The sequence below is a fragment of the Rhipicephalus microplus genome, chromosome 3 (assembly GCF_043290135.1).
Source record: "Rhipicephalus microplus isolate Deutch F79 chromosome 3, USDA_Rmic, whole genome shotgun sequence".
Lineage (NCBI taxonomy): Eukaryota > Metazoa > Arthropoda > Arachnida > Ixodida > Ixodidae > Rhipicephalus > Rhipicephalus microplus.
Genome location: NC_134702.1, coordinates 196902521 through 196929636, shown reverse-complemented (window position 1 = coordinate 196929636; position 27116 = coordinate 196902521). Strand labels below are relative to the sequence as shown.

Below are 27116 nucleotides of genomic sequence, written 5' to 3'. Positions count from 1 at the left end.
ACGCCGAAGTGTTCCGTAACCGCAAAGGCTATTTCTGTTTTTCTATAACACGACGACATTTTCCGTCTCTTTCGGTAAAAAAAAAAATTGACTCGTTGCTGTGTCCGTGTGCCTCGTCTATCCTTTCGTCCCGTCTAGGACGCTGTTTCTCGCTCAGAAAGGCATCGCTTGTAGCACAACGCTACGTAAAATAACACACATAAGAAAGAGGTGCCCCTATCAAGGTTTTTTTTTTTATCCGTGTCACCATCATGCAGCGATACATTGCTGCACCCCACGAGACAGAATTCTGCTGAGGGCAATGTCCTGACCCCCGCTTTTTCTCTTGTTTACCAAGCTCAACAAAAGAATACGAATCACATTTGTTCCCATAACTTGTTTTTTTTTTATAGTAACTGTGACCTAGCCCATTACAGGCATGCACACAGACGAACAGAAAGGCAAATACCGTGAAAATCACGTCACCTCGTAAGCCAGGTCAGCACAAATAGATGCCATGGCGTTCGATTGAGAAAAAAAAAACGACGAAAGAACCCAACGCGATGCTTGTTTCGCCTCCAAACAAGCAACCGTGGAGAAACGCACCGCATTTGGTTGGCTACTAGAACCATCGAGCAACTAACGCTTTACAGAAGCAACACTGCGCATCGCTGTGGTGGCAGGCACCACGTGCCGCTCGTTAGCCGTAAAATGGCAAGAATTGGCTTGTGGCCCTTCGTTTTTATAGTTATTTTAAAACGTAGGGTCTTTTTTTTGGTGTAACGCGTGCCTTACGCGAACAACTTCATTATTACCCTCGTTAGCAGGCGAGCAGCGTGTTTCTGCTTTGAAGCTCGTTCTTGACTTGACCAAGCAAGACAGCCTGAGCATCTATGAAACGCGAAGGCTGACTTGGGCGTTTTGAAGTCCGCTGCTTGCTTCGCGCCGACTTGCTCAAGTTAAGTTGAAGTCGCGAGCCAAGTAACATCTCTGCATTCGGGGGTTAGGCTAGAAAAGAAAGAACCCGACATCGCACAATGTAAATTGCGTAACGAGTGGGTTGTCGAGTGTTTCGATCGTCAACGAAAGCTTGTTTTTTATTGAGGCATAATTTTTTATTGTCATAAGCCGCATGCATCATCAAACAAATGAACAAAATTTCGTTGCAAGTGTGTAGCAGGTACTAGGCTTCTCTGAAGAATGACGAAAGATATAGTGAATGCCCTCTTATTACGCAACAATTTGGATTCGTGGTGCAGTAGGTAAAGTTGAAGTGTGCTTATAGCAGTTCATGAAAGAGTGCTTGAAAAGACTGTAAATTCGCTCGTCCGGCATCCGCCGAGACCGTGCTGCATGTTCCGCGTACGCCTGGTGGTTTTTATGAGCTCTCGCCTTTTATCTTGGCCGTTGCCGAGTCGCTGTCCTATGACATCATTCAGTGTGTGTGTCATGCTTTAAAACTTTTACACTGACCGACAATCTAGTTATGACATTGCACGTAATTCGGAATATTCCGACTTCTGGAACCTTGTATTGAATAAGCGAACACCACTTGCTCATTGTGGAATTTTCGGCAGTAGACAAACTTGATTATAACAATGAAAATTTTAATAAGAAAGCTCGCCAGTGAAAACAGCGGAATAATTCAAGTAGTGGCACATTTCCTTCCTGTCAGAAGATGAAAAGATTTTATTCACGGGCAAAAAGTAGACACTTGGCGCAAATCAAAAACGCGTAAGCACAGAAAAAAAATCATGCTAAACGCTCGAATGGTACTGCGGGTCAGTACAACCCAATTGCTTACTCTGAAGTGAGCAATTGGGTTGTACGAGTCCTCTTCGCGGATAGGTATGTTTATCTGAAGTCATACTCACGTAAGTAAGTGAATTGAGAGCCTACCGCAAAGGAAGCTTTTTCTAGAACGGATTTCAATAATACGTTACCTTGCCAATTGCATCCTTTGACGAAGGTATTGCTGGTAAGACAGACGAATTGGCAATAACCACAGATAGCACCCAGTGAGGATATACGAAGGCCTACAAAGAAGGAGCAGTATGCGCTGTAAGAACAATGCCCGCTGTAACAGAGATAAGAGGCCATTCATTCTTGCTGATGCCATGTGCACTTTATCTAGGCCCACAATCGATATTCACTGACGGCTTTAGCACATAGTTCTACGCCTACAAGGCTGTCGTAATTTACTTTATAGTCTGTCATACCTCGGAAGAGAAGGATTTGGCATTCTGTGGAGCATACTGCTAGTAAAAGTGGAGCGAACCATCAAAGTACCGTGGTAATATCGCTTGTCGTCGGCATGGGAAAAGAACTTGCTCTCCTGCTCACTTTGTGTAGCCTGGCTCTCGCGCAAGAAAACAGCGGTAAGTCTCTCATTTATGCTGATCACTGCTTCGTAGTGTGTGACAAACCATACGCTTCCGTGGTAAAAGATATGCGGGTCTGGGATTAGGTCAAGCTGAGACGCATTTGTAGCTACAGTGCTATACTTGTCATCAGTAAAATATTTTGATATACCATTTACATTAGTGAAAAGTGGCACATATTTGGCAAACACGCTACCTAGGTGTGTGACTGTGCAAGGCAAAATAAATTTAAGGCTAGGAATGATGAAACATACGGCACCGTGAGGCCGCAATGCATTTATTCTGTTAGACTCTGAGCTTAAAAACGAAGAGAAATCCGCGGCGGTTAATAGGCATGAAGGGTTGAAGTCTCGGATCTTTTGATACGCGATATAACAGAACCGATATTTTGAAAACGTATTCTCTCCTATTTACGGAACCCATTTAATAGGAACATTGGTATTCTACTATGATAGAAAATACGTTATATATATATGAGTTGATAATAGGTTGTCACCATAACGACAAAATAAGCCACTCTAAGCGGTGCGCGTGTTTTTGTCGATTGTAGTATAGCGAATGCGTCGTTGAAATAATTGATACAGTAAACTTGATGGGTGTCAGCAAGTTTGGTGGGTGCCTATAGATCAGTTGGTGAAAGAAAAAAAAATTCTTCAGAACAAGCGCTGTGTTGATATGGCGGATGAGTGGGTGAGTGCAGTGCGATTTATCGGATGTTTTTGTCAACGCTATTGCGAAATTGTGACAAGGAAAAATTAAAATTATATTCAGAAGAAAAGTTGATAAAATGTCATTTGCTACCTTCTACAGTGAGGACTACTATTTGCTCACTGTCCTAGTTTTTTTTTACGACATAAATTATTCGGTGGTATCCATTTCAGTATTAAAACTGTATTAAAACTACATTCAGGCAAAATTAGAACGAAAGCGCACTTCTTGTTACACTACTAGGGCTATAAAATGGGTTTAGAGATGAAGCTTGAGTCACCAATTAACCATATCTTTCAGCGCTATTCAGCAAACTGGACAAAGGCACCCACTAAATGAACGGCAAAACACTTGGTTCTTATGATTCAGAGAACTCACAATGATAACTTGTATATCTTGCTTCTTACTGACTGCGAAGGAATGCTCGTTCACATCTAATAGGTGATTGCTAGCAGATTTTTTAAATCGAACATGTCGTTTACTATGTGTGTGAGCATAGATTAAGTATAACAAGTTTCAGTATTACAAAACAGCTTCGTTTCCTCCCTCAAAAATTGTTTTATTTAGCTAATTCTGACGAACGTCGAAAGAGAATTGTATTGGATAAGGGAACATATAAGGGATAAGGGATAAGGCACAAGTCAACGTCTAGGTAATAAAATTATATGCCACGTCCTGCACATACTCTTCATTCAGTACAGAATCTTGCCCCATATTTTTTCAAGCTCATGTTACTAGGTCGGGCCGTTGATCACGGAACCACAATATGAATATCAAAAACGCAGCGTTTAGAGCTAATCAAAAAACTAATGTTGCATCTTTAGAGTTTGCGATGCAATGTTTTGAAACCACCGACACCAAATAAAAGCGGCATGTATTAAAAGGACAGAAATTCGCGCCTGGAAGCAACGTTTCAATGTACAAGTTTTCAAAGTACTCATATCCTGAAAACTTTTTCCGCAATCAAGTGGAGACACCGTGTTATATTGTTAAGGTAGGTGTCGGCCTGAAAAATAAACTATAGTATAGTTTATAAAGAGCCGAAAACAAAATTTATATTAATAGAGTTGAGAGTACTGGTTCCACACCGATAAGGTATATTGGCGATAACTAGACACCTAGGCTGTGATGCGTAGTGACCGCATGAATTATTGTAACGTTGCCTGCGAGATATCACAAGTCATTTGAAACAAAAAAAAATGACTGCCTTACGAACAATTCACTGAAGTCATCTTTTAACTGAATATTGGTGTGCACTAAGACAAGGACACTAGAACAGAAAATTGCACAGACTAAGAGCGCCTGCTCTATAGTGTCCTTGTCTGAGTGCGCGCCCTTATTCTGTTAAAAGATGAACCAATACCAACTCGCCCAACTATCCCTGCTACAGCAATTCACTGAAGAATGAAAGGCCAACAATGCTCCAACTGTTGTTTTCTTCATGAAGAAAACAGTACCAGCAAAATGCACGAAATATTAATTAAATTACACAATGGCTTCTAGCACCCTAATTATTTGTTCGATTGTTCGTTCACTTGTTCCTTTCAAGAGGATTTACGCCGAGTTGAATGGAATAGATCAGTTCAAAGGTATGCCTGTGTGTGTAGGCATGCATTCAAATTTATACAAGCTTGCTATTATCTAGTGGGTGGCCCTGTGCTGGCATTCCTTACGAAAGTAATACTTTCGCTCTTCCCACACTTGTCAATTTGTGTCCCTGCAATGTTCTAGCAACGAAATGTTTTAAGTTATGGACGCGATTATGTAGGCCATGACAAATGCTCTCCCGTACTGTCGCAGTCTTACCGATCGAAAGAAAACCAATCGAGGAGTCTAACTAACGAAAAAAATTTAACGAATATGATAGCGTCCACTTCTCTCTACCTGTGTTTAAAACAAGCCAAGTCACAAACAAACCTACAAAGTAGAGAGCATTGCACTTGCCCGGCTTAGCGCCCGTTTTCGTAAAGTTTGTGCATATACAGGGTACTGAGCCACTTGAATATGTTAAGTTAAGTCATGGCCCGACTAGGGGAGCGGCACTGCACGCGTGCTCTTCTTTAGCTTGGCCATGGTTGAGTGTAGTGACAGTTGCGTGACGCGTTTATGGCTCTATAAGGGAGTTGAGCTAAATTACGAACTCGACAAAAGGAAGAAAAACAAAACACTGCTAGGCGTTGCCCTAGCGAACACTCAGTTTACCTTCGTTTTATTCATTACTCTAGCCCCGCCGTGGTGGTCTAGTGGCTAAGGTACTTGGCTGCTGACCCGCAGGTCGCGGGATCGAATGCCGGCTGCGTCGGCTGCATTTCCGATGGAAGCGGAAATGTTGTAGGCCCGTGTGCTCAGATTGGGGGGCACGTTAAAGAACCCCAGGTGGTCGAAATTTCCGGAGCCCTCCACTACGGCGTCTCTCATAATGATATGGTAGTTTTGGGACGGAAAACCCCACATATGAATCAATCACTCATTACTTTATATTTTAGACTTCTTGTTTCTGTCCTTCGATACAACTCGGTAAGATCTCCTACGCTTTTTGGCTTTTCGTTTTACACATCTTCTTCTTCTCCTGTATCTAACTTATTTGTTACTACTAGTCTCAGGTCAACCTATCTGTCATACTGCGTAGTTACCCAGCATCTAAGGTAAATGAAGATACTATCATGATATTGTAGCGAAACGTCGGGGTTGTTCAAAGTTAGGCGCATCGGACGACCAGGGAGACGAATAAGTGTGGGTGAAACTCCGCGGAGGCAATCGATGAGACGTCAAGACGATGATTTCAGGGAGCACTCATTTGGGGTTTATTTAGCTAACACAACTTATATTTACAAAATGCACTGGGTCACAAAGACAAAACATAGAAAATGGTGGCATACCCCTCGGCCGGCATGGCCTGGTCTCCGGTGGTGAGATCCGCTGTTTACCCCGACTCCACTCACTTTTCAAGTTCAAACATCCTCTTTTTAACCCTTGGTCGAACAAAGAGTCTTCACAAAAACCAATCGCATGTTGGGACTCGCAGCATCACAACCAATCACAGAAACACTTTCATAAAAGGCACTACATTTGTAAAAACCTCCTTACCAAAATGAAACACGCAAAGGGAAAGGTCCTCCGCACGTGACACTCTCTCCCATACCAGGCCGTGCTGCCTCCTTCGGCCGACTACCGTCGGCGGCCGTTCCCACGCTCGGGCCCCGTAAGTTCTTTCGTTAATTGTTGCTTCCTAGAAGCGTCCTTAAGAGCGATGGGTACATTATTGCTTACCAGGTGTACATGCGACAGCGAGGCGCCCCGACATCCTAACAAGAGCGCCGGAGAATATGGTCGTTTACCGGCCGCCACTATGTCTCGGTCAGGCTAAGTGGTCGCGTCCCCATGTCATTCTCAATGACACGCGTGCCTGTTAACAATGGCTTAGACTCAGACGGTGGCGCCGGACCTGCCTCTCGCTAGACGCTTTTCCGAGTAAGCTTTCCCCTTCTAATCCCGAACGGGGGCGACCTTGACTGCCCCGTTTGTAAGCCGTAAATGCAGCGTGTAGGCGCCTGTCCCAGGCTGGAAAACATGATTTACCCCACATTCCATTAAAGTCAAAAGCCGAAGCTCTGTAATGGCCAGAGAAACAAACCCAAAGGTAGAAGAGTACAAAGAAAGACTTAAAAAAGAAGCAGAGGAGTTGGTTTTGCACAAATTTTCTGAGAAGATACTGGAGCTGGAAACCTTGCTCTCGCGACACCTCCCCCCTACGAAAAAGAGTGCCCCACTCGTTTTATCTGCAAACATGACAAGAAATAGACTAATTGTACAAAAGGTTTTGCATTCAACAAGTGTATGAGACGCTTATTTAAAGACACTTACGCATGTGTATAAAAGGTGAGAGGCTTTAAAAAATTACATAAAAACAACAGATGAAAAACAAAACAAAATCATTGGACACAGAAATATATGGGTTCACTCATCGGTACTGCAATACAATTCAGTGTCCGTTTCGTAAGCACTGACATTCTGTTGTGCGTTGTTATTACTTGAAAATGTCTTCCAGTCCGAGTAAAGTTCAGTGTCCGTGTCGTAGCTTTCGCACTGCTGTACTGGAACACTGGTCTGTGTCCCGCGCACACAATGTTGCAAACGGAGTTCCTGACCCACTCGCGAACCACACTCGCGCCCATCACCATTGGAGCCGCACTCGCGCACAACACTTCGATGCAATCCGTGGTCATCTCTCCTGGCACTGCCCTCGCGCACATCACCACCGAGATCGCGCACCTCATGATTATCATCAGACTCATCGTCCGCGTCGTCGGCATCGGAGCCCAATCGAACGTGGCAGGGCTTTAAACGCGCCACATTCACAACGTCACGTTTTTTCCCAGTTTGGTCTACCACCTCCCAGTTGTTCTCGGCTACCTGGCGCACAAGACGGAAAGGTCCGTGATATTTGTGAAGAAGCTTTGTCGTCTTCCCTTTCGCCCGGGAGGGAGTCCACAAGTACACCAAGTCGCCCTGATGATAAACAACACTTCGTCGCCTAGCATCATAGCTGCACTTGTTCTTCTCCTGCTGACGCTTCTCCCGTTGATTTACTATTTTTCGAGCCTGCCGCAGCCTGCGGGCCACTTTCATTGCATCCAGGGTGTAGTCGAATCCGCGTTGCGCGCCCGACCCTACATCCACCGGTAGTGTCGGTTCATGTCCGTGAAGAAGAAAGAAGGGAGTGAATCCAGTCGTCTCGTGGGTGGAAGAATTGTATGCAAAAAGAACGTACGGTAGGAATTCATCCCAGTCGCGGTGGTGTGAGGAAACGTACATGCTGAGCATGTCAGCCAACGTGCGGTTAAAACGCTCGCACAAGCCGTTGGCCTGTGGGTGGTATGCTGTTGTGGTGGCATGCTCGCTACCCACGAGCCGGAATATTTCTTCGGTCAAGTTAGCGACAAAGTGCGGCCCACGATCGCTTATTACTTTCTCCGGGGCACCATGACGTAGGACGATTTGTTCGACGAAAGCTCTTGCTGCTTCTGCGGCAGTGGCCGCTGGACACGCGACAGCCTCGACCCATTTCGTATGGTAGTCGGTAATCACGACTATGTAGCGGTTCCCTGCTTTGGATTTAGTGAAAGGCCCAATGAAGTCCATGCCCACCTGCTGAAAAGGTCGACCTGCAGGTGGGATCGGTTGGAGGAAACCGACCGGCCTTCCCGGTGGTTGCTTTCGTGTCTGGCAGTCGGGGCAGGAGAGAACGTACTTGCTTACGTACGAGAACATCTTCGGCCAGAAATATCGGCAACGAACTTTCTCCCATGTGCGCTTGACACCTAAGTGGCCTGCCGTGGTGGCGTCATGGCAGTACCTTAAAATCTCAGATCTCAAGCACTTGGGGACAACGAGCGCAGCACGATCCTCCTGAAACCCTTTCGCCCTTCGATACAGTACACCGTCGATCAACCAAAAGCTCCGTGCCGTTCTTTTAGTTTTCCTGACAACGGGCGCATCCGGGTGCTCGAGGTGCTGCATAATTTCTTTCATCCATGGGTCTGCCCTCTGCTTTTTTCCAACATCCACCTGATCCAGAACCAGCAACGGTAAGGGGTTTTCTTCGCTTACAGGCACGGGATCATGAGGAAGGCGGGAAAGCGTGTCGGCATTTCTATTCTTGAGGCCAGGGCGGTGTCGCAACGTTTCTGTACCGTTGGCTTGTGTGGGGACTGTGAGAAGCTGACTTTCCGACAATGTGCCGATGGGGCGGCCGGGCTGGCCCCCTAGGCCCTGCCGTTCTCGTTTCCCGAAGGATTAGGCTGTACATTCTGATTGCCTTGGAGCTCAGCCTCATCGTTCCTGTCATCTCGGAACCGCTGCCAGCACTGTTGTGCTATGTGACCTATGCGGCGGCAAATCTGGCATCGGGGACGCCCGTCGTTGGCACGGGAAGTTCTCTGAGGCCAAGGCATTGGGGGGCGACGCACCTCGTCTTCGATGCTTTTTAGCCGGTCCGACAGCACGACGATCGAGTCCGCAATCGCTTTTAGGTTTCTTTCGCTGTCAGCAGCCTCCCGTGGGCAACGCAATTCGGCCGCGGCGCAAGTGGCGACACACGTAGGAGGAGAGTACCCTGTCGCTGCGGCGGGTGCGAAACCTATGGGATGCGCGATGTTTTGCATCCACGACTGTAATCCGGTGGAATACTGAATGCCAATCGGTTGTGGCGCCGACGCACGGCTCATCAAAGCTGCCAGATTTATGCGCTGCAAAATTTTGAGGAATGCAGTGCAGCTCTCAGGGTTTGCGATTATCATCTTCTCCAGAATATCCGGACGCAAACCGCGCATAAGGTGCCGCAACCGATCATCTTCCGTCATGGACGGGTTCACTCTTGCACACAGCTGTACGACGTCATAGTAGTACTGCTCGGGGGTTTCCGACGGCAATTGGGTGCGGTTTTGTAGCCGCAAATGGGCGATCTCGACTGAGTGGCGACTCGTAAAGGACGTTTTTAGTAGCGTCGCCCATTCTTCCCATGTATTAGGGGCACCGGTTAGAATTTGAGTATTGTGCCACTTTTTCGCATCTCCGTCTAAGGCCAGATATAGAAATTTCACCTTCGTGGCTTGGTCCCAATTATTAAGCGATGCTACATGTTCGTAGCAAAGTAGCCACTCGGAAATAGATTCCTCCGGCGCGCCTCTAAAGACTGGTGGTCCGACGAATGGTTTAGCTTGGGGGGTAGACATGGCAGAGAAGAAGGTATGGGGTTCCGTCATAGTGGAGAAGTCAGAGGTAGGTTCCTGATAATTGTTGTTGACTCGGGGCATACTTTCAGAGCGGGACTATCGTTACCGAGCAACCTCCACCACTTTGTAGCGAAACGTCGGGGTTGTTCAAAGTTAGGCGCATCGGACGACCAGGGAGACGAATAAGTGTGGGTGAAACTCCGCGGAGGCAATCGATGAGACGTCAACACGATGATTTCGGGGAGCACTCATTGGGGGTTCATTTAGCTAACACAACTTCAATTTACAAAATGCACTGGGTCATAAAGACAAAACATAGAAAATGGTGACATACCCCTCGGCCGGCATGGCCTGGTCTCCGGTGGTGAGATCCGCTGTTTACCCCGACTCCACTCACTTTTCAAGTTCAAACATCCTCTTTTTAACCCTTGGTCGAACAAAGAGTCTTCACAAAAACCAATCACATGTTGGGACTCGCAGCATCACAACCAATCACAGAAACACTTTCTTAAAAGGCACTACATTTGTAAAAACCTCCTTACCAAAATGAAACACGCAAAGGGAAAGGTCCTCCGCACGTGACACTTTCTCCCATACCAGGCCGTGCTGCCTCCTTCGGCCGACTACCGTCGGCGGCCGTTCCCACGCTCGGGCCCCGTAAGTTCTTTCGTTAATTGTTGCTTCCTAGAAGCGTCCTTAAGAGCGATAGGTACATTATTGCTTACCAGGTGTACATGCGACAGCGAGGCGCCCCGGCATCCTAACAAGAGCGCGAGGGAATATGATCGTTTACCGGCCGCCACTATGTCTCGGTCAGGCTAAGTGGTCGCGTCCCCATGTCATTCTCAATGACACGCGTGCCTGTTAACAATGGCTTAGACTCAGACGGTGGCGCCGGACCTGCCTCTCGCTAGACGCTTTTCCGAGTAAGCTTTCCCCTTCTAATCCCGAACGGGGGCGACCTTGACTGCCCCGTTTGTAAGCCGTAAATGCAGCGTGTAGGCGCCTGTCCCAGGCTGGAAAACACGATTTACCCCACATTCCATTAAAGTCAAAAGCCGAAGCTCTGTAATGGCCAGAGAAACAAACCCAAAGGTAGAAGAGTACAAAGAAAGACTTAAAAAAGAAGCAGAGGAGTTGGTTTTGCACAAATTTCCTGAGAAGATACTGGAGCTGGAAACCTTGCTCTCGCGACAATATCATGACATTGCTTTTGCAGCCAAATGCGGATCCCCTTCGATACCCCCGATGCTTGACCCCGAGGATCGTATTTATGGGGGCTACTCGGCTGTGCCCGGTAGCTGGCCCTGGCAGGCAGGCGTTTACACCCATCGATATCAGCACTTCTGCGGTGGAGCCCTTATCAACGACAGATACATCCTCACTGCGGCGCACTGCGTCTGGTAAGTGCTGTGGTTAAGCATATCACTATTCACTTTGAGTAACCACAAATTTATAAACAACTTACATTGCTTACAGGTACATGCCAAATTTTCTGTTCAACGAGTAAAATCTTCAATACTTAGATTTCTTTTTTTTAATTAGAGCACCACATATGCTTCAAGCTTCGAGCTATTCGATCGACAGAAATCTGTCGAAGTTTTCGAAAGGTTAAGCAATGTCTCATATCATATTTGGTGATAAATTTACGGGTGTAACTACCCAACTACTAGATAATGATACCAGCAATTAGCAGTAATACTAGCTGATCGCGCAACCATCATGAATGCAGTGTTTTGTTGCAGTGACATGAACATAGATTATTTTTCATCATCTTTGAGAGCTTGATGTTTATTGCTAATGAGGAATGAATTAGTCAATTTTATATCAATGCAGTGGTAAAGCAAATTTCAGCAGAGACCAGCAGAATACTCCATTGAAGAAATCTTGGGCATCTGGCTATCCTCCTGACGTAGCTCGAAGCACAGCAAAATCCATTCGCACAGTGTCCCGGACAGAATACAAAATAATAAATTCAACAATTCCTGCATGATACAAGTTTTTCCTTTAGTGAAAATTATGATACACATATGTAATAGCTACTATTTGTTCGATTCCCTAGAACAAAAACGCTGTAGGCACGTCTGATCCTATTTGGTGCATTTCAAAGAACCTCTGGCGGTTGAAATTTTCGGCGCCCTCCGCTACAGCGTGTTTCATATTTTATGGTAGCTTTGAGACGTAGAACCCACATATTTTTTAAAGAACAACTCTAACCACTTATGAACAAATATTCAAGTCACGGAGAAGTGTGTGCTGCAGTTTAGAGCCCAAAACTTAACCAGAATGCCCAAGAATGCACACACAAGAACACACAAACTGCGGGTAATGTAGCTACCAAGATTTACTCACGCAAGACGTAATTACCCATAATTTGAATTAAGTACCACTTCGGTAAGAAAAAAAACTTCTCCAAGCATGTCGTTAACACGCCGAAGTGTCACAAAGGAAACTGGAGAGAGAGCATTTCTCGAGCCCGCTTCAAACTCGTACGGGCGACTACTACAAGCTCATGTGCAAGGTTATCACTACGGCATAAATTGCCACAATGATTCGCATAAAGCCTCTAACGCCATTGTATATCATTATATGAAGAATCGACCTACTCGCTTACGAAGTTACGTGCACTCTGTGGGTGCAGTGGCAGAAGAAGGTGAATGGTTAAGGTTGAGCCCTTTGTAATACGTGGGATGTCTTAAACCACCCACGGATTGCGCACTTCACGTTGCGCGAACTTTGGTTCCTATTCTACGCTTTTACCATGCTATACGGCATTTCTTACGCTATTCTTTGCCGGGACTGACGCCTTTGTAAGGTCTTTTCACGAAGGAATTGCGAGCACTGCCCTGGTTTTTTTTATCTACTCCACTGCTATAGAGATTGACCGAGTTCAAATCCGCTCGAATCAGGATTTTTGTTCTCATTGTGTGCCATAGCGATTACCGAGACTGACGGTGGCGGTTGCAGACAATTGTGCCACAAAAATTGACTGTTGAAATCTTAAAAAGTTTTTCTTAAGGAAACGTAAACGTTTATTCGATCTCTTGTGTATCAGAGTTTTGAAATTGTTCTGCTGCTATTATGAATATTTACAAAAAAATAAGGAGCATACAGCGCGATTGAGAAGGTTTCAGGAGCACAATGAATTTGATGAGACTTTGATTAATTGATAAAAGAGGTGGTATATTTTGAAGCGTGATACAATCACCATATCATGGTTTGAAGATCAACAGTATAGCACGTCCTGCTACTCTTTCAATACTTGGGTGAAGATTGCCCATCCTGACAATAAACAGCGCGTAGTTTCTCTTACGTAACACTTTAAGGTACTTACAATGTTTTTTCAGTTATTTCCTGAGTCTAAACCGATATACAAGTAATAAACATGTTTGAATTCACAATGCTAGCACGGTATTGGTAGGTTTGTAGACTCTTCCTCTTACTTTTTGATTAGGAAAACCCGCTGGCTGGATGATTTCCAAAAATATTTATCTAAATGCATGTCGTATAGTTTACGCCATAAACATTAATACTTCATGAATATTTACTTCTACACATTCATCATATGGCACTGTCGTGTTGCCATCACTTCCGTCCTTTGGAGGTTATCGAATCCCTTACCAAAGTGGTCTTGCCTCTCGATGAGATTCATGCCTTGTAACATAGCCAAATAGGGTCTCTTTTGTTTTCTAGAGGTTGTTTACGTTTTTCCTTTACTTCGAACTGAAATATAGCATGTGCAAATAACTATGAAGGGCTAATACTTCCGTTTTCAGCTAATAATTGCAAACTTTGGTTGCAATTCATGTTGACATTGATAACGGTGTTAGTGACGCCAACGTAGTTTCGAAACGGTTTGTCCTTATCTTGTGCTTATAAGCAGAGACAGATGGTGCCACTACCACTGATAACACCGTTTTCTTTGCTGCACTTCCCCTATGCCCTATGTGGGAGATGTGTCATCTGTGAGGACACTCACGAGACGCGATAGAGCTGATAAAATAACAATGGCGCACGACAACGGTGTGGTGAAGGCAGCCGTATGCTACAGATCATACGCAGTAAAGTTGGCTTAGCTGATGCACAATAGAACTATACCAAATAGCACAAAGATCGAGAAAAAGTAATTCATCGCAGTCTGTTCCATCCTTGAGCAGTTACAAAGCCCTTCTGTCACAAGTGGTATATAAACTTTAAGGCAGAAAACTGCGTTTCTTTTGACACCGGAGTGCATTTGTAAGCTGAATATGTGAAAAAATGGGCGCTGTTCGCTGCCAAGAAGCGTCAATAAATGGCTCACTCCTCAAAGGTAAGCCTTGAAACATGTGAGATGGCGCGGTCATTTATTCTTCACGGGAAGCTTCCACCAAAAAAAATGGTCCAATGGTGAGCTATCAACTTCATACTGCGTCTTGCGTAAGAGAAACATTTCGGCAGATACCTCGAACCTGGCAAACGAAGTTATGCGAAGCATGAGGAAGAAACATGACCATGTGGCAATTTTTTGTTTAGCGACACGTCATGAAACGACACTAAATATGTGTACAAATGTTGCACGCACAGATATATGTTGATGAGTTGCAGATGTTTATATAACCTGTTGTTCGCACTTGCGCAACGATGCCAACTGAAAGATGCGTATTAGCAGCAACAGAAGCTAATATGAAGCACTGATGCAATCGAGGATCATGGCCTTCGACACTGATACATATATTAAGTTCAGCACATGGCAACTAATCACAATGGACGTTAACCTGACGTGACGGTTGCATCAAAGAAGTGCATATGTAGTCTTTATAAAATTGGGTAGGCAGCATTGCAACACTAATTACGTTTGACGAATATTAGAGTCTATTTGATAAGCAGCTCCAAGGCCTGGCCTAGGTCGGCTGTAAAATGGTTCATTACCACGCAGAATTCCAAGGGTTGATTCCAGCTGTGATCCTGAGTTTTATTTTTACATTCGTCGAGTCGACGCTACCGACGTCAGATATTTCTTAACGCTCGCGCGTTAGGACTGCACGTGTGTGTTCTCGTCGTTCCTGGGTAAATACTAAGTGTCAAACACGTGGGGCCCATAACCGCATATCAGTAGCACATACCGCCCTTATATAAGCATATGCTACTGTTTGGCGACAAGTGTTTGACGACGTACGCGATGGGATTATGACATTATTTATGTCTTGACTGGTGCGTCGTATGTGTCAAAGCGTCTAAAGCGTCTTACCCTGACATGCTAATTTCGGTTCACGTCAATTTATGGGGGTGACCACGAGAGCACTCAAACAAAAGTGGCTATATATATATATATATATATATATATATATATATATATATATATATATATATATATATATATATATATATATATATATATACGTAGATAGATAGATAAACAGATAGATAGATAGATAGATAGATAGATAGATAGATAGATAGATAGATAGATAGATAGATACGCTCAAAGTCACCGAAGTTCGGTAAAAAATGCTTAACATTCAACACACATGACTAGCTCCTAACCAATGCTTGGCATGTGGGCGTTTGATAGGTCTAAGAACATTTCTGAACAGTAGCTTTTGTTGTCTTCGTCTTTCCTTGCCAACACTGGTGTTTCAAACTACGGGTTTGAAAAAATTGCATTTATTTGTGGAGATAATTTTTTGTTAGATTGCTCAAATATTCAAAAATTACTGCGCTGTGCTTTTATTCCATTCAAAATATCGGAGCACTTGCGCAATGTTTGGAAATGGCTGAAGGCTTTCCTGCTTTTTTTCTGGCCTTCAGTAATCTGTACTAATAGTTTAGCAGTAATAATAAGATTCTCTGCAGTTGTACTTTTTTATGATTTCTTATGATTATTAACTTTCTTATGAAAATTAGACACGGCATAGTGATGCGCTTATCAACCTTATTCTCCTTCTCAACGCTTCATGAGTATTAACTTTCTTGTGATTATTAGACACGGCGTAGTGATGCACTTATCAACCTTATTATCTATCTTTAGACTTCACTAACGTCGCATAGTACACGAGTCCCTAGCATATGGCTCCCATTGAAATGCGACTGGCACACCCACGATGAATTTTTTGACCTTCTTGTCAGAAGCCGAAAACACAAATCTATCAACTACCGGGCCAAACTGTCTCATAATAAGAGACTCTATGTGTTTTTTTAGGGGGGGGGGGGGGGGTTGGCTCCGACAATAGGCGTGCGTAAGAAGACAAAAGAAAAACGGAAGAATTTACAACTTCTGACTGAAGGAGAAATCTGGGCGGGTTACGTAAAACTATCACCGCTATATATAAATAAATGTCATCATCATCATCGTCATCATCATTATCAAGAACCTGACTACGTTCACTGCAGGATAAAGGCCTCTCCCATGTTCCACCAGACAACTTGGTCCTGTGCTTGTTGCTGCCACTTTACACCCGCAAACTTCCTAATCTCGTCTGCTCACCTAACTTTCTGTCTCCCCCTGACCCACTTGCCTTTTCTGGGAATCTAGTCACAAACCCTTAATGACTAGCACTTATCCTGGCTACACAAAGATGCCCGGCCCATGTCCATTTATGATTTCAACTATGATATGCGTAACCTTGGTTTGTTCCCTGATACACTCTGCTCTCTTTCTGTCTCTTAAGGTTGCACCTATCAATTTTATTTTCATTTCTTGTTGTGTCGTCCTCAATTGAAGCTGAACCTTCTTTGTAAGTCTCCAGGTTACTGCTGCGTAGATAAGTACCGGCAAGATACAGCTGTTATATACCTTCCTCTTGAGGGATAGTGGCAATATACCTGTCATAGTTTGAGAGTGCTTGCCAAATTTGCTCCACTCCATTCTTATTCTTCTAGTTTCTTCAATCTCGTTGTTCGGCTCCGCAGTTATGGCTACTCCTAAGTCGATGTAGTCTTTTACAACTTCAAGTGCACCATTACCTCTCTCGAAGCGCTGTCTTCTTCCGAGGTTGCTGTGCATTACTTTTGTTTTCTGCAGAATAATTTTAAGACCTACCTTTCTGCTCTCCTAGTCTAACTCCGTAAACATCCATTGAAATTCGTCTCCTGAGTTCTTCAGCAATGCAATGTTATCGGCGAAGAGCAGGTTACTAAGGTACTCTACATTAACTCTTATTTCTAACTCTTCCCACTTTAGGCCTCTCAAAACCTCCTGCAAGCACGTGGTAAATACCATTGGCGAGGTCATATCCCCTTGCCTAAAAAGTTTAATGTATAAAAATTCTAAAAAAACAGCTTACGTTTGTCGAAAGGTTATTCGTCCAATGGCGTTCGTTTGGCAGCGTTGGTGCGCCCTGATGTATCCTTTGAGTGTATAAGGTATTTGGTATGCTGGCGAAGTGGATATCCATTGGCACATTTAAAGCATATAATGGTAGACATGTTCTCCACCAAGAGAGACAATTATCACAGCTGCTTAAAAAAAAGCAAGGGCTCTTTTATTGAACTCATTCAAGTAACCTAAGTAAGCTGTATTTGGGAATAACTGGTACTAACTTGAGTAAAGTTTAGCTTCTATATCATATTTACATACCTAATAAAACACCTCCAATCACGAATGCTGAATATAAAAAAACAAAATTTCTCGACCGCTGTGCTTAGAAAAAAGATATAAGCGTCACTTTTTCATGGCAATATTGAATTGGGTGGCTGGTGCTGAAACCTGAACCAAGGCCAACATGCTGCGAAGTCTCGTGCCTTAAACAATAGGCTTCAAGTGCACGCCTGCAGAATTCTAGTATACCGTGAATATGACGGACGGCACCATCCCAAATCTTCGTAACACCAGAATGCATGGAAATATTTCATTTATGTTTTTCAGGTCCAGAGAGGCAACAGGAAAAATAAATTATGGATTCTCAGTGGAAGTTTTGAATGCCGGCACTTATACCAACACTCTTGAGTGTGCTGCTCGTACACATGTTTTTAAATAATAGACAAGGTGCGCTGTGAGGAACAACAGCAGCCTCTCCCAAATTTAGTTAAGCTTTTTCCCACCACAGGTTAGTACAGCGGCAAAAGTAACGAGAGAAGTGTTTTGACGTGGTAGATCGAAGCCACTTTTCAGAACCATGGTCCTATGTTATGATATTGTTATCGTGGATATGCTGGAGATGTTTTTGGGGAGGTTTACGATCATGCCTGGACAAGTGCGACACCAGCAGTGGCGAATGTTGACGTTGTGAGGCCTAACTCATTCGCCAAGAGTTGAAGACGATCCTCGCCTTCTTTCGGTCCTCGTCCACTTTTCATAGAATGTCTGATACACGAGCCAGGCACGTCTTAACACAGTACAACGGCGACATCCCACGCTGACGCGCTACAATAAATAAAAAAGAAGCAGCATGGTGCTCATGCCCTTGGTAACCTAATTGCCAAGGCAAACAGATGCATATTAGCCGAGACATTCACAATCTTGCAACCTGGGACGCGTCTCTGAAGATTTATTTTAAGTAAGAAAGATAATTCGCTACACCATGATTCTGACAATTTGGTGATACAGCGCGCATGCTAGCGCTTGCGTTCCCACACTAACACACCCTCGGCCTGTCATCCATGACCGCGCGGGTGTTCACAACATTAGTACTCCGTTCCAGTATAGGCCAACGGGCCTGGACCGATACCGGATAGAAATTCTTGTCATACCGAACTTCATATAGACTGTGGTTGTGTCACCGAGGCTTCACTGCAAATGAAACACATGATTAGGTAGCAGCGGCTACTTAAATGATCTAACATAGAACAACTGCTCTGAAGGCTTGCTCACATGCTTCATATTGAAAAAATACAAGCTCTTTGTCGATATCACGTAATGTCGAGTTCCTATGCCACTCGTTTTTTATATTCAGGTTGTGGAAAAAATTACCGCATATCAAGCGTTTATATGCTCTAATTGTAGGTTTATAGGGTCTTCCTTTGACCACGAGATTGCTGTGCCTCCTACACAACCTGGATGCACATTTTAAGCTCTCGGGTGACATTTCCAGCACGTCAACTAAAACCCTTAAAAAGAGATCTCAGGTTTTCTTCATTATTAAATATCATCATGGCTTATGTGAATATTAAACGTCACACGAAAGCCTCATGGTCAACATATTGCTTTCTTCAGCTCAAAGAGTCAGCCACGATTTCCGGTGACATCGACTGAAATATAAGCGTGCAAAACAAAGCCCCATAAGTGTGTGCACTCATATAGGGCACGCTGGCGAGCTGCATTGGCTCAAAAACACATTGTGGTCTGTTAAAGCTGCCGGTCTAAAAATATCGACGATTTGATACGCAAAACTTCAGACTTAGATATCGGATACACATCGCACTCCTCTTCCAGGTCGAGGACGTCTACAAGTGTGAGGGTTCACTTGGGCGCGTACGCACGGCGTGCCTTAGACAATACCGAGGTGATATACAAAGTGGAGGAGGTGTGCGCCCACCCGAACTACAAACCAAGTAAGGTGAGCTTTCCCTTATTTTCTAACTTACAATTTGTTCGGAAATGCTACAGTGGTTGCATTTGCCTGTCTTCAATCCTAGAGACAAATGTGTAAATTAAGCAAAACAACGTGCGTGGCAAGATTCGAAAGCGGAGTAGTATGATCCACACTGGCGCAGTTACACCTCATAATCCGCAATAGGTTTCCTGGACATTTTAGTAAGGTTCTGGGAATTCACGAATGAACCAGAAACCGCTGTGGTTTTTTTCAATAAACAGATAAAAGGTTAGCTTTTAGCATGCTTTATGTGCCATGGGCAGAAGCCGGCTTTCAGGGAGCTTAGAACAAGCAAAAATGCCAACTCGTAAAAATTAGGACGAAGAACAACACATAAAAAGGGTAGTGCACCTCATATTTTTGACGCGTGCTTGGGGCAACCACTCCCGAATATTCAACTCTAAGCTTGGACACTGCCAGTATTCCGCTTTCAATATTGTTTCTGGAGTAGCTTGTGCGTGATTGACAAAAACGTGGTCTACGTTGCTACTGAAGGAATGGAGCCCATATCTTGTGATCCCCCAGCAAACATGAGAGCCCCCCTTCCCCCCCCCCCCCGCAGCGTTCTTTTTTTCCATGATGCGCTTTGTTGACTCTCTAAACTGTAAAGTATACAATGGGTATTTCGAAACGTGTGGACATTTAGCCTGTACAATATGAACTGTTGAATATAAAGCTCGCTGTACTTGTTTACCATGGCTTGTTGAATTTATAGAAGGCACGCTTACACGCAGGGAATCATTATTAGAAAAAAAGGACCCCGTATCTGCATGTTATAGTGCGAATGTCGTCGTAAGTCCTGCGTTCAGAGAGAGTGAAGAAAACGTTTATTTGATGTTCTGCGCAAGAAAATTGGTGAATGGTACTTTGAAGGCGCTGCGTAAGAGTGCCTTGAGCGTACAGCGCAGGCGAACGAGCGCATAATGTCACGTCACACGTGAGGCATGACCGCTCTCTGGCAGTTATCTTGGAAAACGAAACGTGCGTGACATGCACGCTCGGGTCGGAGGTGATAAGGCATAGAACGCAAGGCGACGGTTGGGTGCCACCACCGTGTCGTCTTAGCAAAGCGCTGGAAACACTCGTCTTTTCGTGAAAGCGTTGCAACGTCAGCGCAGTGTGATAAACGCTCCGGTTCTTAAAATTACTTATGTATGTATTTTATAGAAAAAAGGCTCACATGCAGACTATTTACCTGTTGTTATAGTGTCTCAGATATGCGCAATAATTGATTTTTATGGATAATCGCACAAGTATAACGCTGAATCTTGAGCAATACTGGTGGGCTATGCGGATGGGGTCGGCGGTTTGGGTTATCATTATGGGCCGTTTAAACTTTAGGGTATCGTTAAGGGTAGATAAACAGGCAAATATACAGACAGAGCAAAATTTTTGTGTCCAAGGTCCCCACGAAAGCCTATCGTCTTTAAAAGCGTGTAGTATGGCTTATGCTATCGAGGCCAGCAAACGAATTTGTATTGCTCGGTGACTTTGTTCTGAATAACATATAACGTATTCAATTTAGGCTGTAATTTGACATATCAGTGGTACAGCTTCGTCGGTAGTTTTTAGGCACTGATGAATCTCATTTTTTGCTCCATTGTCTCATACTTTCTGATTTTATAATACTGAACCATAAAAAAGGTTTTATTCAATAGTTATTTGACTGAATTCAATAATGTTTTTCTCCTGACTTTCGAAACATTGCACAATAGGTCATCATGTGCTGATTTCAGAAATATCAACCCATACTTACCGAGCCACCTGGGTCTTTTGTCTTATTGTCCTTTGTAATAGCGCAACTCGTCTGATATTGCTATCATCAAACTGCGTGACCCCGTGACCTTCACAAGGACCATATCTCCGGTATGCCTCCCCAGCCACAAGAAAGAACTCCCACTAGGATCAAAGTACTACGTCACCGGATGGGGCTCCACAACAAGTGAGGCACAGTGTTATCATAGCGAGACATATTTTGTAAATATTTCATACGTACGACGCGTTTTTCATGAAGAACATTTCAGGTAATTCTGGCCAGCATTAAAAACTCACGCGGGTCTTGCTAGGTTGCTACCACCTTTGTCTGGGTCACTCTCTCCCTAGGCATCTTGATTATTCATTGCAAATGTATCAAGTTGTGGAGTAAAATACACAATCAATTTCTTAAGCCCCCAGTTATCAGGTAAATCTTCGTGGATGAAATTGTGGAAACTGTTTGTTGATATCCCAATAATTTTGTTTTTTTTTGTTTTCTATTGGGTGCTGTGGCATGTAACACTGAGCCTATTGCCGTAGATTCATAGAGCTTACAGCGTGAATAACGTGAAAGATGAAAAAACGGTGGCTTTGAACTCCCTCTTATTGGAAGCAACTACCAAAATAGACACACGATGCGCATATTTTGTGCCAACCTGGCCTCGGTCCGCCGCATCCATAATTTGCAAACAACTATCAATGCAGACGTAATACTGCATTGTTGATTTGTTGAGCCTTTATTACTTGAGCGGTAACGTGTTGTCTGTCCCTACGAAATACACTGGTTGACCTCCTCGCCTGTCCTTTCTTCTTTTCCTTCTCATTTCTAGTACTCCGTGGAACTTTGCATGATCAACACAGAAGACAAATATATAAACCAAATTTATGCAATAGAGCTGGCATGGAACTACAGAAGGCCCCTATCCACATTTCTCTTGGTGTCTTTTAGAATGTGACGAAGAGTTAGATTGTGGTTATGAAATATGTTCTCAGCAACATGAGAACATGCTTCATCATGCAAAGTGGACGTGTTGAATCTTTGTTACTTACACGCCTACTTCTCACCTGCCAAATTACACTGTGATGAAACGGACTGGCTGAGCCGCTAAAATTACTCATTGTAAAATTTGCCCACACAATCTCACCTAACATTTTTTCACAGTGTTTCAAAAATAGGTTTGTTTTAATATAGGGTTATTGACACCCACAATCAGAACAATTCAAACAATTCATACAAATGTTCTACTGCACAAAGTACTTCGAGGACCTGTGATTTTATCATAGCACAGCTCAACATTACTGCAGTGGTCATGATCTCACCTGTCCACTGAGAGTTGCATGTGAAAGGGAGTGAGTGAATAGCGTACTTGGTGTAATAAACAAGCTTAAGACAATGTTTGATACTGCAGTGTTGGCCAGGTCAACTTAGTTCATTGGGTAGAAGCCTCCTTCTTGCCAAACGAATGTTATATAGTCTGCTCAAAAGCAGAGATATGATGCTGAACTTAGGAAAGACCTTCACTAAGCTATATGAAAAAAAAAACAACGGGCATACGTGATGAACACTGAAATCTTCCTCACCAATAAAAATTTGCAAGGTACAGTCCTTGATTTCTCGAAGCAGCTTATCGCAAAAAAATTGAGTCGGTTGTAATATAGAGTTTCCCCTAGTTTTCACATGATTTAGAACACTCGGACGCGTGACGAGGACAAATCTTGTAGACGCAAGTCTAAGCAACGGAAGCTTCAGCACTACATTTTAACAGTGTACATTGAACTGACTCGAAATGAAGAAGACATTTTTTGGCACTTTTAATACGTGCGACTTACTTTATCAGCCGTGAAAGGCGACTTATCATTTAGGATCTTCTACTCCTACTTTTAGCAACTGCAAAGTTAAGTCAAAGAGCTTGTCTCTATTCGTTAAACACCTTTAAAAGTCAACAGTGGCTGCATAGAAAATATCCTTTTTGTGCGAATACGCGTAAAGAATAATGTTCCCTGCGAAATTACTGAGATTACTTTTATTGTGATGGTCAGCCAAACTTCAAAACTTGTTCCGCAGTACATTAGTGACTAAAAAGAAGATAAGTAAGAAAATAGAAGCAATAGGAAGCTACAAACCTCATTATTAGATTTGTCAGTGAAGCCTGCGCCTTCCCTTGGTATGCATTCCTTGACAAATGTCTCTATACTCTGTTTAAGAAGTTCCCATCAACACTGTGGAGGCTACAGGACTCCTCAACCAATAAGAAGGGCGATTAACCTCTCCTTATGTATTCAGCCGCCTCATGCCTGATCGCCCAATCGTTTACACATGATCATTGCAGATAAGGCTGGTTTAGAAATAAAGATACAATAAAGCTGTTAATTAAGCAGTCACACCAGAAACTTGAAGCGTAGATATGTTGCTTTATACAATATCTGTAGACGCTTATGCTGGCGGATATCTTCACCTCATGGTGTTTCTCTCCGATCATTTTTCTGGCTCCGTGGACACGTTCGTTTTCCTCTCTCCCTGCAGTGCTTGTTTACTCTCTCTTCTTTTAGTTTTCATCGAAGGGAGATTCAACGCGCACAAAATGCTGTGCTATGTTTCATTTCTGTTGTAGATGCGGCATCCTTGGTTTGGCGACGCAGCCCAAGCACAGCCTCGGTGCGTTAGTTTTAGCAGGTGCGGCTAAGCAAGCATCATATCACGCCAACAACGACGACTAAACATACCACATGTTTTATTCTTAGAGTAAGATGAAGGAAATTGACAGCAGATTTCACAATTCGTTTGTTGCTGTCAGCGCAGTGGGCTTGTAGCAAGAGCAAGTTCAGATTGAAGTGGGTGGTCGCTTCTGCATGGGTGCTGTCATGTTGATTTTTAAACGCAGGTACTGGCGGAAAGTGCAAAACAATTTCATGGATACGATCTAAATGCGATAAAAATGTATCACATATTGATATAGTATATCACACACCAAACAAACACCCTTTTAAGTGGTGCCGGTCGATGTTAAGGCATTCATTATATCTAGGACTATGCTGTGAAAGTGTCTGGTGTTCTTACACCCCGTAGCTTTGGTAGTGCTGAACCAAAGCGGTGAAACACAATATAGTTGGTAAAAGATTTTAGGTATGCTTAAACAAAACGTACTTCTCAGCCATCGGGATTATAGCCGTTGAAGAAATACATGACGCACTTATAGCTCGAAACAGCTAAAGGGTGTCCAATTTTTTCAGAAAGATGGTCTTCCAAAATGGCCTATTAGCTCAAATTTCCAACTTAAAATTTTGACTGCCTGATTTGTCCACAAGGTTTTATTAAACTATTTTGACAGCACGCCAACCCTCATTTATACATGAAACTTATGCCTTCAAGCACACAAAATTCAGCTTAACATTCACACTTTCTTTTTTTCTACTAACACAGGAGGAAAATTCATTGAAAAGTCGAGAGAGCTGAAGCAAGCCATAACTGAAGAGCTTCCTCAAAATGAGTCGGCATGTTCCCTGATGATGCCCGAACTCCTCTGTGGAACTCACGACTACGGATCATCTTGCTTCGTGAGTGTTTTCGTATTTATTATCGTAGCAACCAATGTTTACGTGGTTGCTATCGCAAGAACAATTTTTATGATTATTATTTTAGCGATCTCTGCGTATATCAGCATTGAATGTCCGTAAGATAAGTTTAGTAAGAGTATCACCATATTTTCAGTGCATGCACTAATTGACACGTGGCAGTTGAGGGCTAAGTAACACGCACAATTTCCTCTGGACTGCCCTAAGTTCGGGTCAAATAGTGTAATTGTGCTCGAATGCGTATATACGGTGCAACATTACATTCACAAGCGGGGTGATTAGCCACAACATGACATATTTTTCGAAATATTGCGCCTTCTCATCTTATAGTAAAAAAAAAACTTAATGTCCCGTTTGAATCCATTAGTGCCTTATATCAAACGGCAATGCTGTTACCCTCAATGCATAAAGCATTCTTCACATCTTTTTTTTTGTTACGCTGCAAAGCAAATAAAGTTATGCAAGTACGCAGACCTGCCAGCCCCACTTTGTTTCTAGTTTTTAATATTCAGAAATATAAACTGGCCCTACGTTTCGTAGCCCATTCGTTCGTTTCTGCAGAGACCTACTCTCTGGCCAGCACCAAAGTCATGGTGATTTAAGCTTGTAGCTTTATCATCTTGCTTCTGAGGCTTCTTGATAGTTGTCTGTTTCTCCATCATCGTTTTCCCGTCGTATTTGTTGCTGTGCCGTTTTGTTCATTGCTCTTAGGAAAAATGGCGCCGTATCTGCATGTTTCACTGCAAATGTCATCAAATCTTGCGTCTAGAGAGCATGAACAAAATGTTTATTTATTGTTCTGCACGTGAAAATCGGTGAATTGTATTTTGAAGGCGCTGCGTTAGAGAGTATTAATCCGTGCAGCGAAGGCGAATGAGTGCATCGAGGCACGTTAGACACGAGCACTATCTGGCAGTTATCTTCAAAAACGAAGGACGGCGTGCGCGCCTGTCCCGGAGCCAATAAGGTGAAGAACGCAAAGCGACGGGCAGGTGCCACCACGCCACCACCATGTCGTCTTAGCAAAGCGTTGGAATTACTTGCCTTTATGATCATCGCGTTGAATTGTCAGCGCAGCCTGATAAACGCTAGGGTCCTTAGAATTACTTATGTGTGCCTTCTTTAGTATAATGGCACACATGCAAAACATCAATATGTTCGTATGGTGCCTCAAACATTCACAATACTTGATTTTAATTGGCAATCGCACAAGTACGAACACTGAAACTTGAGCAATATTGGTTGGCACTGCGGATGTGATTGGCCGTTCGGGCTATCGCTTGGTGCCATTTGGGGTATCTTTATGGCAGAGAAACAGATAAATGCTAAACAGACAGACAGACAGACAGACAGACAGACAGACAGACAGACAGACAGACAGACAGACAGACAGACAGACAGACAGACAGACAGACAGACAGACAGACAGACAGACAGACAGACAGACAGACCAACATTTTTGCGTCGAAGTACCCCAAGAAAGACGACGCTCGTCAAAAGCTAACGCGCCTTTAAAAACAGAACTAATAGCAAAAGCAACGCCACAAGAACGGAGGGAAGGACGACAATGAGGTGGAACGAAAGCACTAAGAAAAGCCATTAGCTTCGCAGCCGGTCGGACAGTCACCTAATGTAAAAAATACCGAATTGGTCTCGAAATGTAGAGCCAAACTTGTAATTTTATGTTAACCTTAAAATATGCCGACTGAATATTGTTGAGAGTCTGTTCATCTAATATTTCACCCACCCAGGCGAATCTCTGACAAATATGATTACCTTTGAAACATTGGAAGGCAAACTTTTTTCGGCCTGTGTATTTATTACAATGCAGTGATTAATTAATGCAAGCTACTCAGAAGCCCCCGTTTTCATTTCTATGTCTACGAAAAGAGACACCAGGGATAATTTAAAGGATCCCAAAAATAGTTTTCAACATTCAAGACGCATTGAAAACACTTCTGCTGCATTGATTGAAAGAGCAAGAAAAAGGCGTAAATAGTAAAAAAAGAAAGACATATAAAAACAGTGCTAATAAACACGTGGAAAAATAAAGAGACCCGGACAAAAGCAAAGAGGGGAAGAAATAAATTATTAAAGATTGACAGAAACAAAGAAATCCGCCTAGCAGCACACTGGCTTCACCCTCCGTGCAATTTAAGAACAAACCCAGCGGAATTTTCACCTTGGTTTTTATTCCTTTTGCAGGGTGACAGTGGCGGACCCCTTGTACACCGAAAGGATGGGATCTGGACACTGTACGGCCTTGTGACCTCCGGCCCATACACGTGCGGCGATGCATCGGACTATCCACTTATTTTTGCCAGGGTTTCTCACTACATGGACAACTTTATTGCTCCATACATGGATCCAAAGACTCCGAGGAAAGAGATTAGGCGAATCTGCACTATAACATGACGTTCTCTGAATGCGCTTCGATGCAGTGCTTCCTAAAATAAATGAGTGTCAATGCGCCTAAA

General features: G+C 43.6%; 1 protein-coding gene across 1 annotated transcript; it reads left to right on the top strand.

The window, feature by feature from the left end:
• Positions 1-2170: 2170 nt before the first annotated feature.
• LOC142803467 (chymotrypsinogen B-like) lies at positions 2171-27116 on the top strand. The gene is made up of 6 exons (XM_075888579.1): positions 2171-2357; positions 11022-11205; positions 19152-19275; positions 21109-21253; positions 24488-24621; positions 26845-27116. The coding sequence occupies exons 1-6, from the start codon at positions 2294-2296 to the stop codon at positions 27052-27054; spliced, it is 861 nt and encodes a 286-aa protein (XP_075744694.1). The 5' UTR covers positions 2171-2293; the 3' UTR covers positions 27055-27116.

Bases quoted from the DNA above. Each gene is read 5' to 3' on its own strand.
- LOC142803467 (XM_075888579.1), top strand. From the start codon at position 2,294: ATGGGAAAAGAACTTGCTCTCCTGCTCACTTTGTGTAGCCTGGCTCTC. The intron at 11,206-19,151 runs GTAAGTGCTGTG...CTCCTCTTCCAG, and splicing joins ACTGCGGCGCACTGCGTCTG to GTCGAGGACGTCTACAAGTG. The intron at 24,622-26,844 runs GTGAGTGTTTTC...TTCCTTTTGCAG, and splicing joins ACTACGGATCATCTTGCTTC to GGTGACAGTGGCGGACCCCT.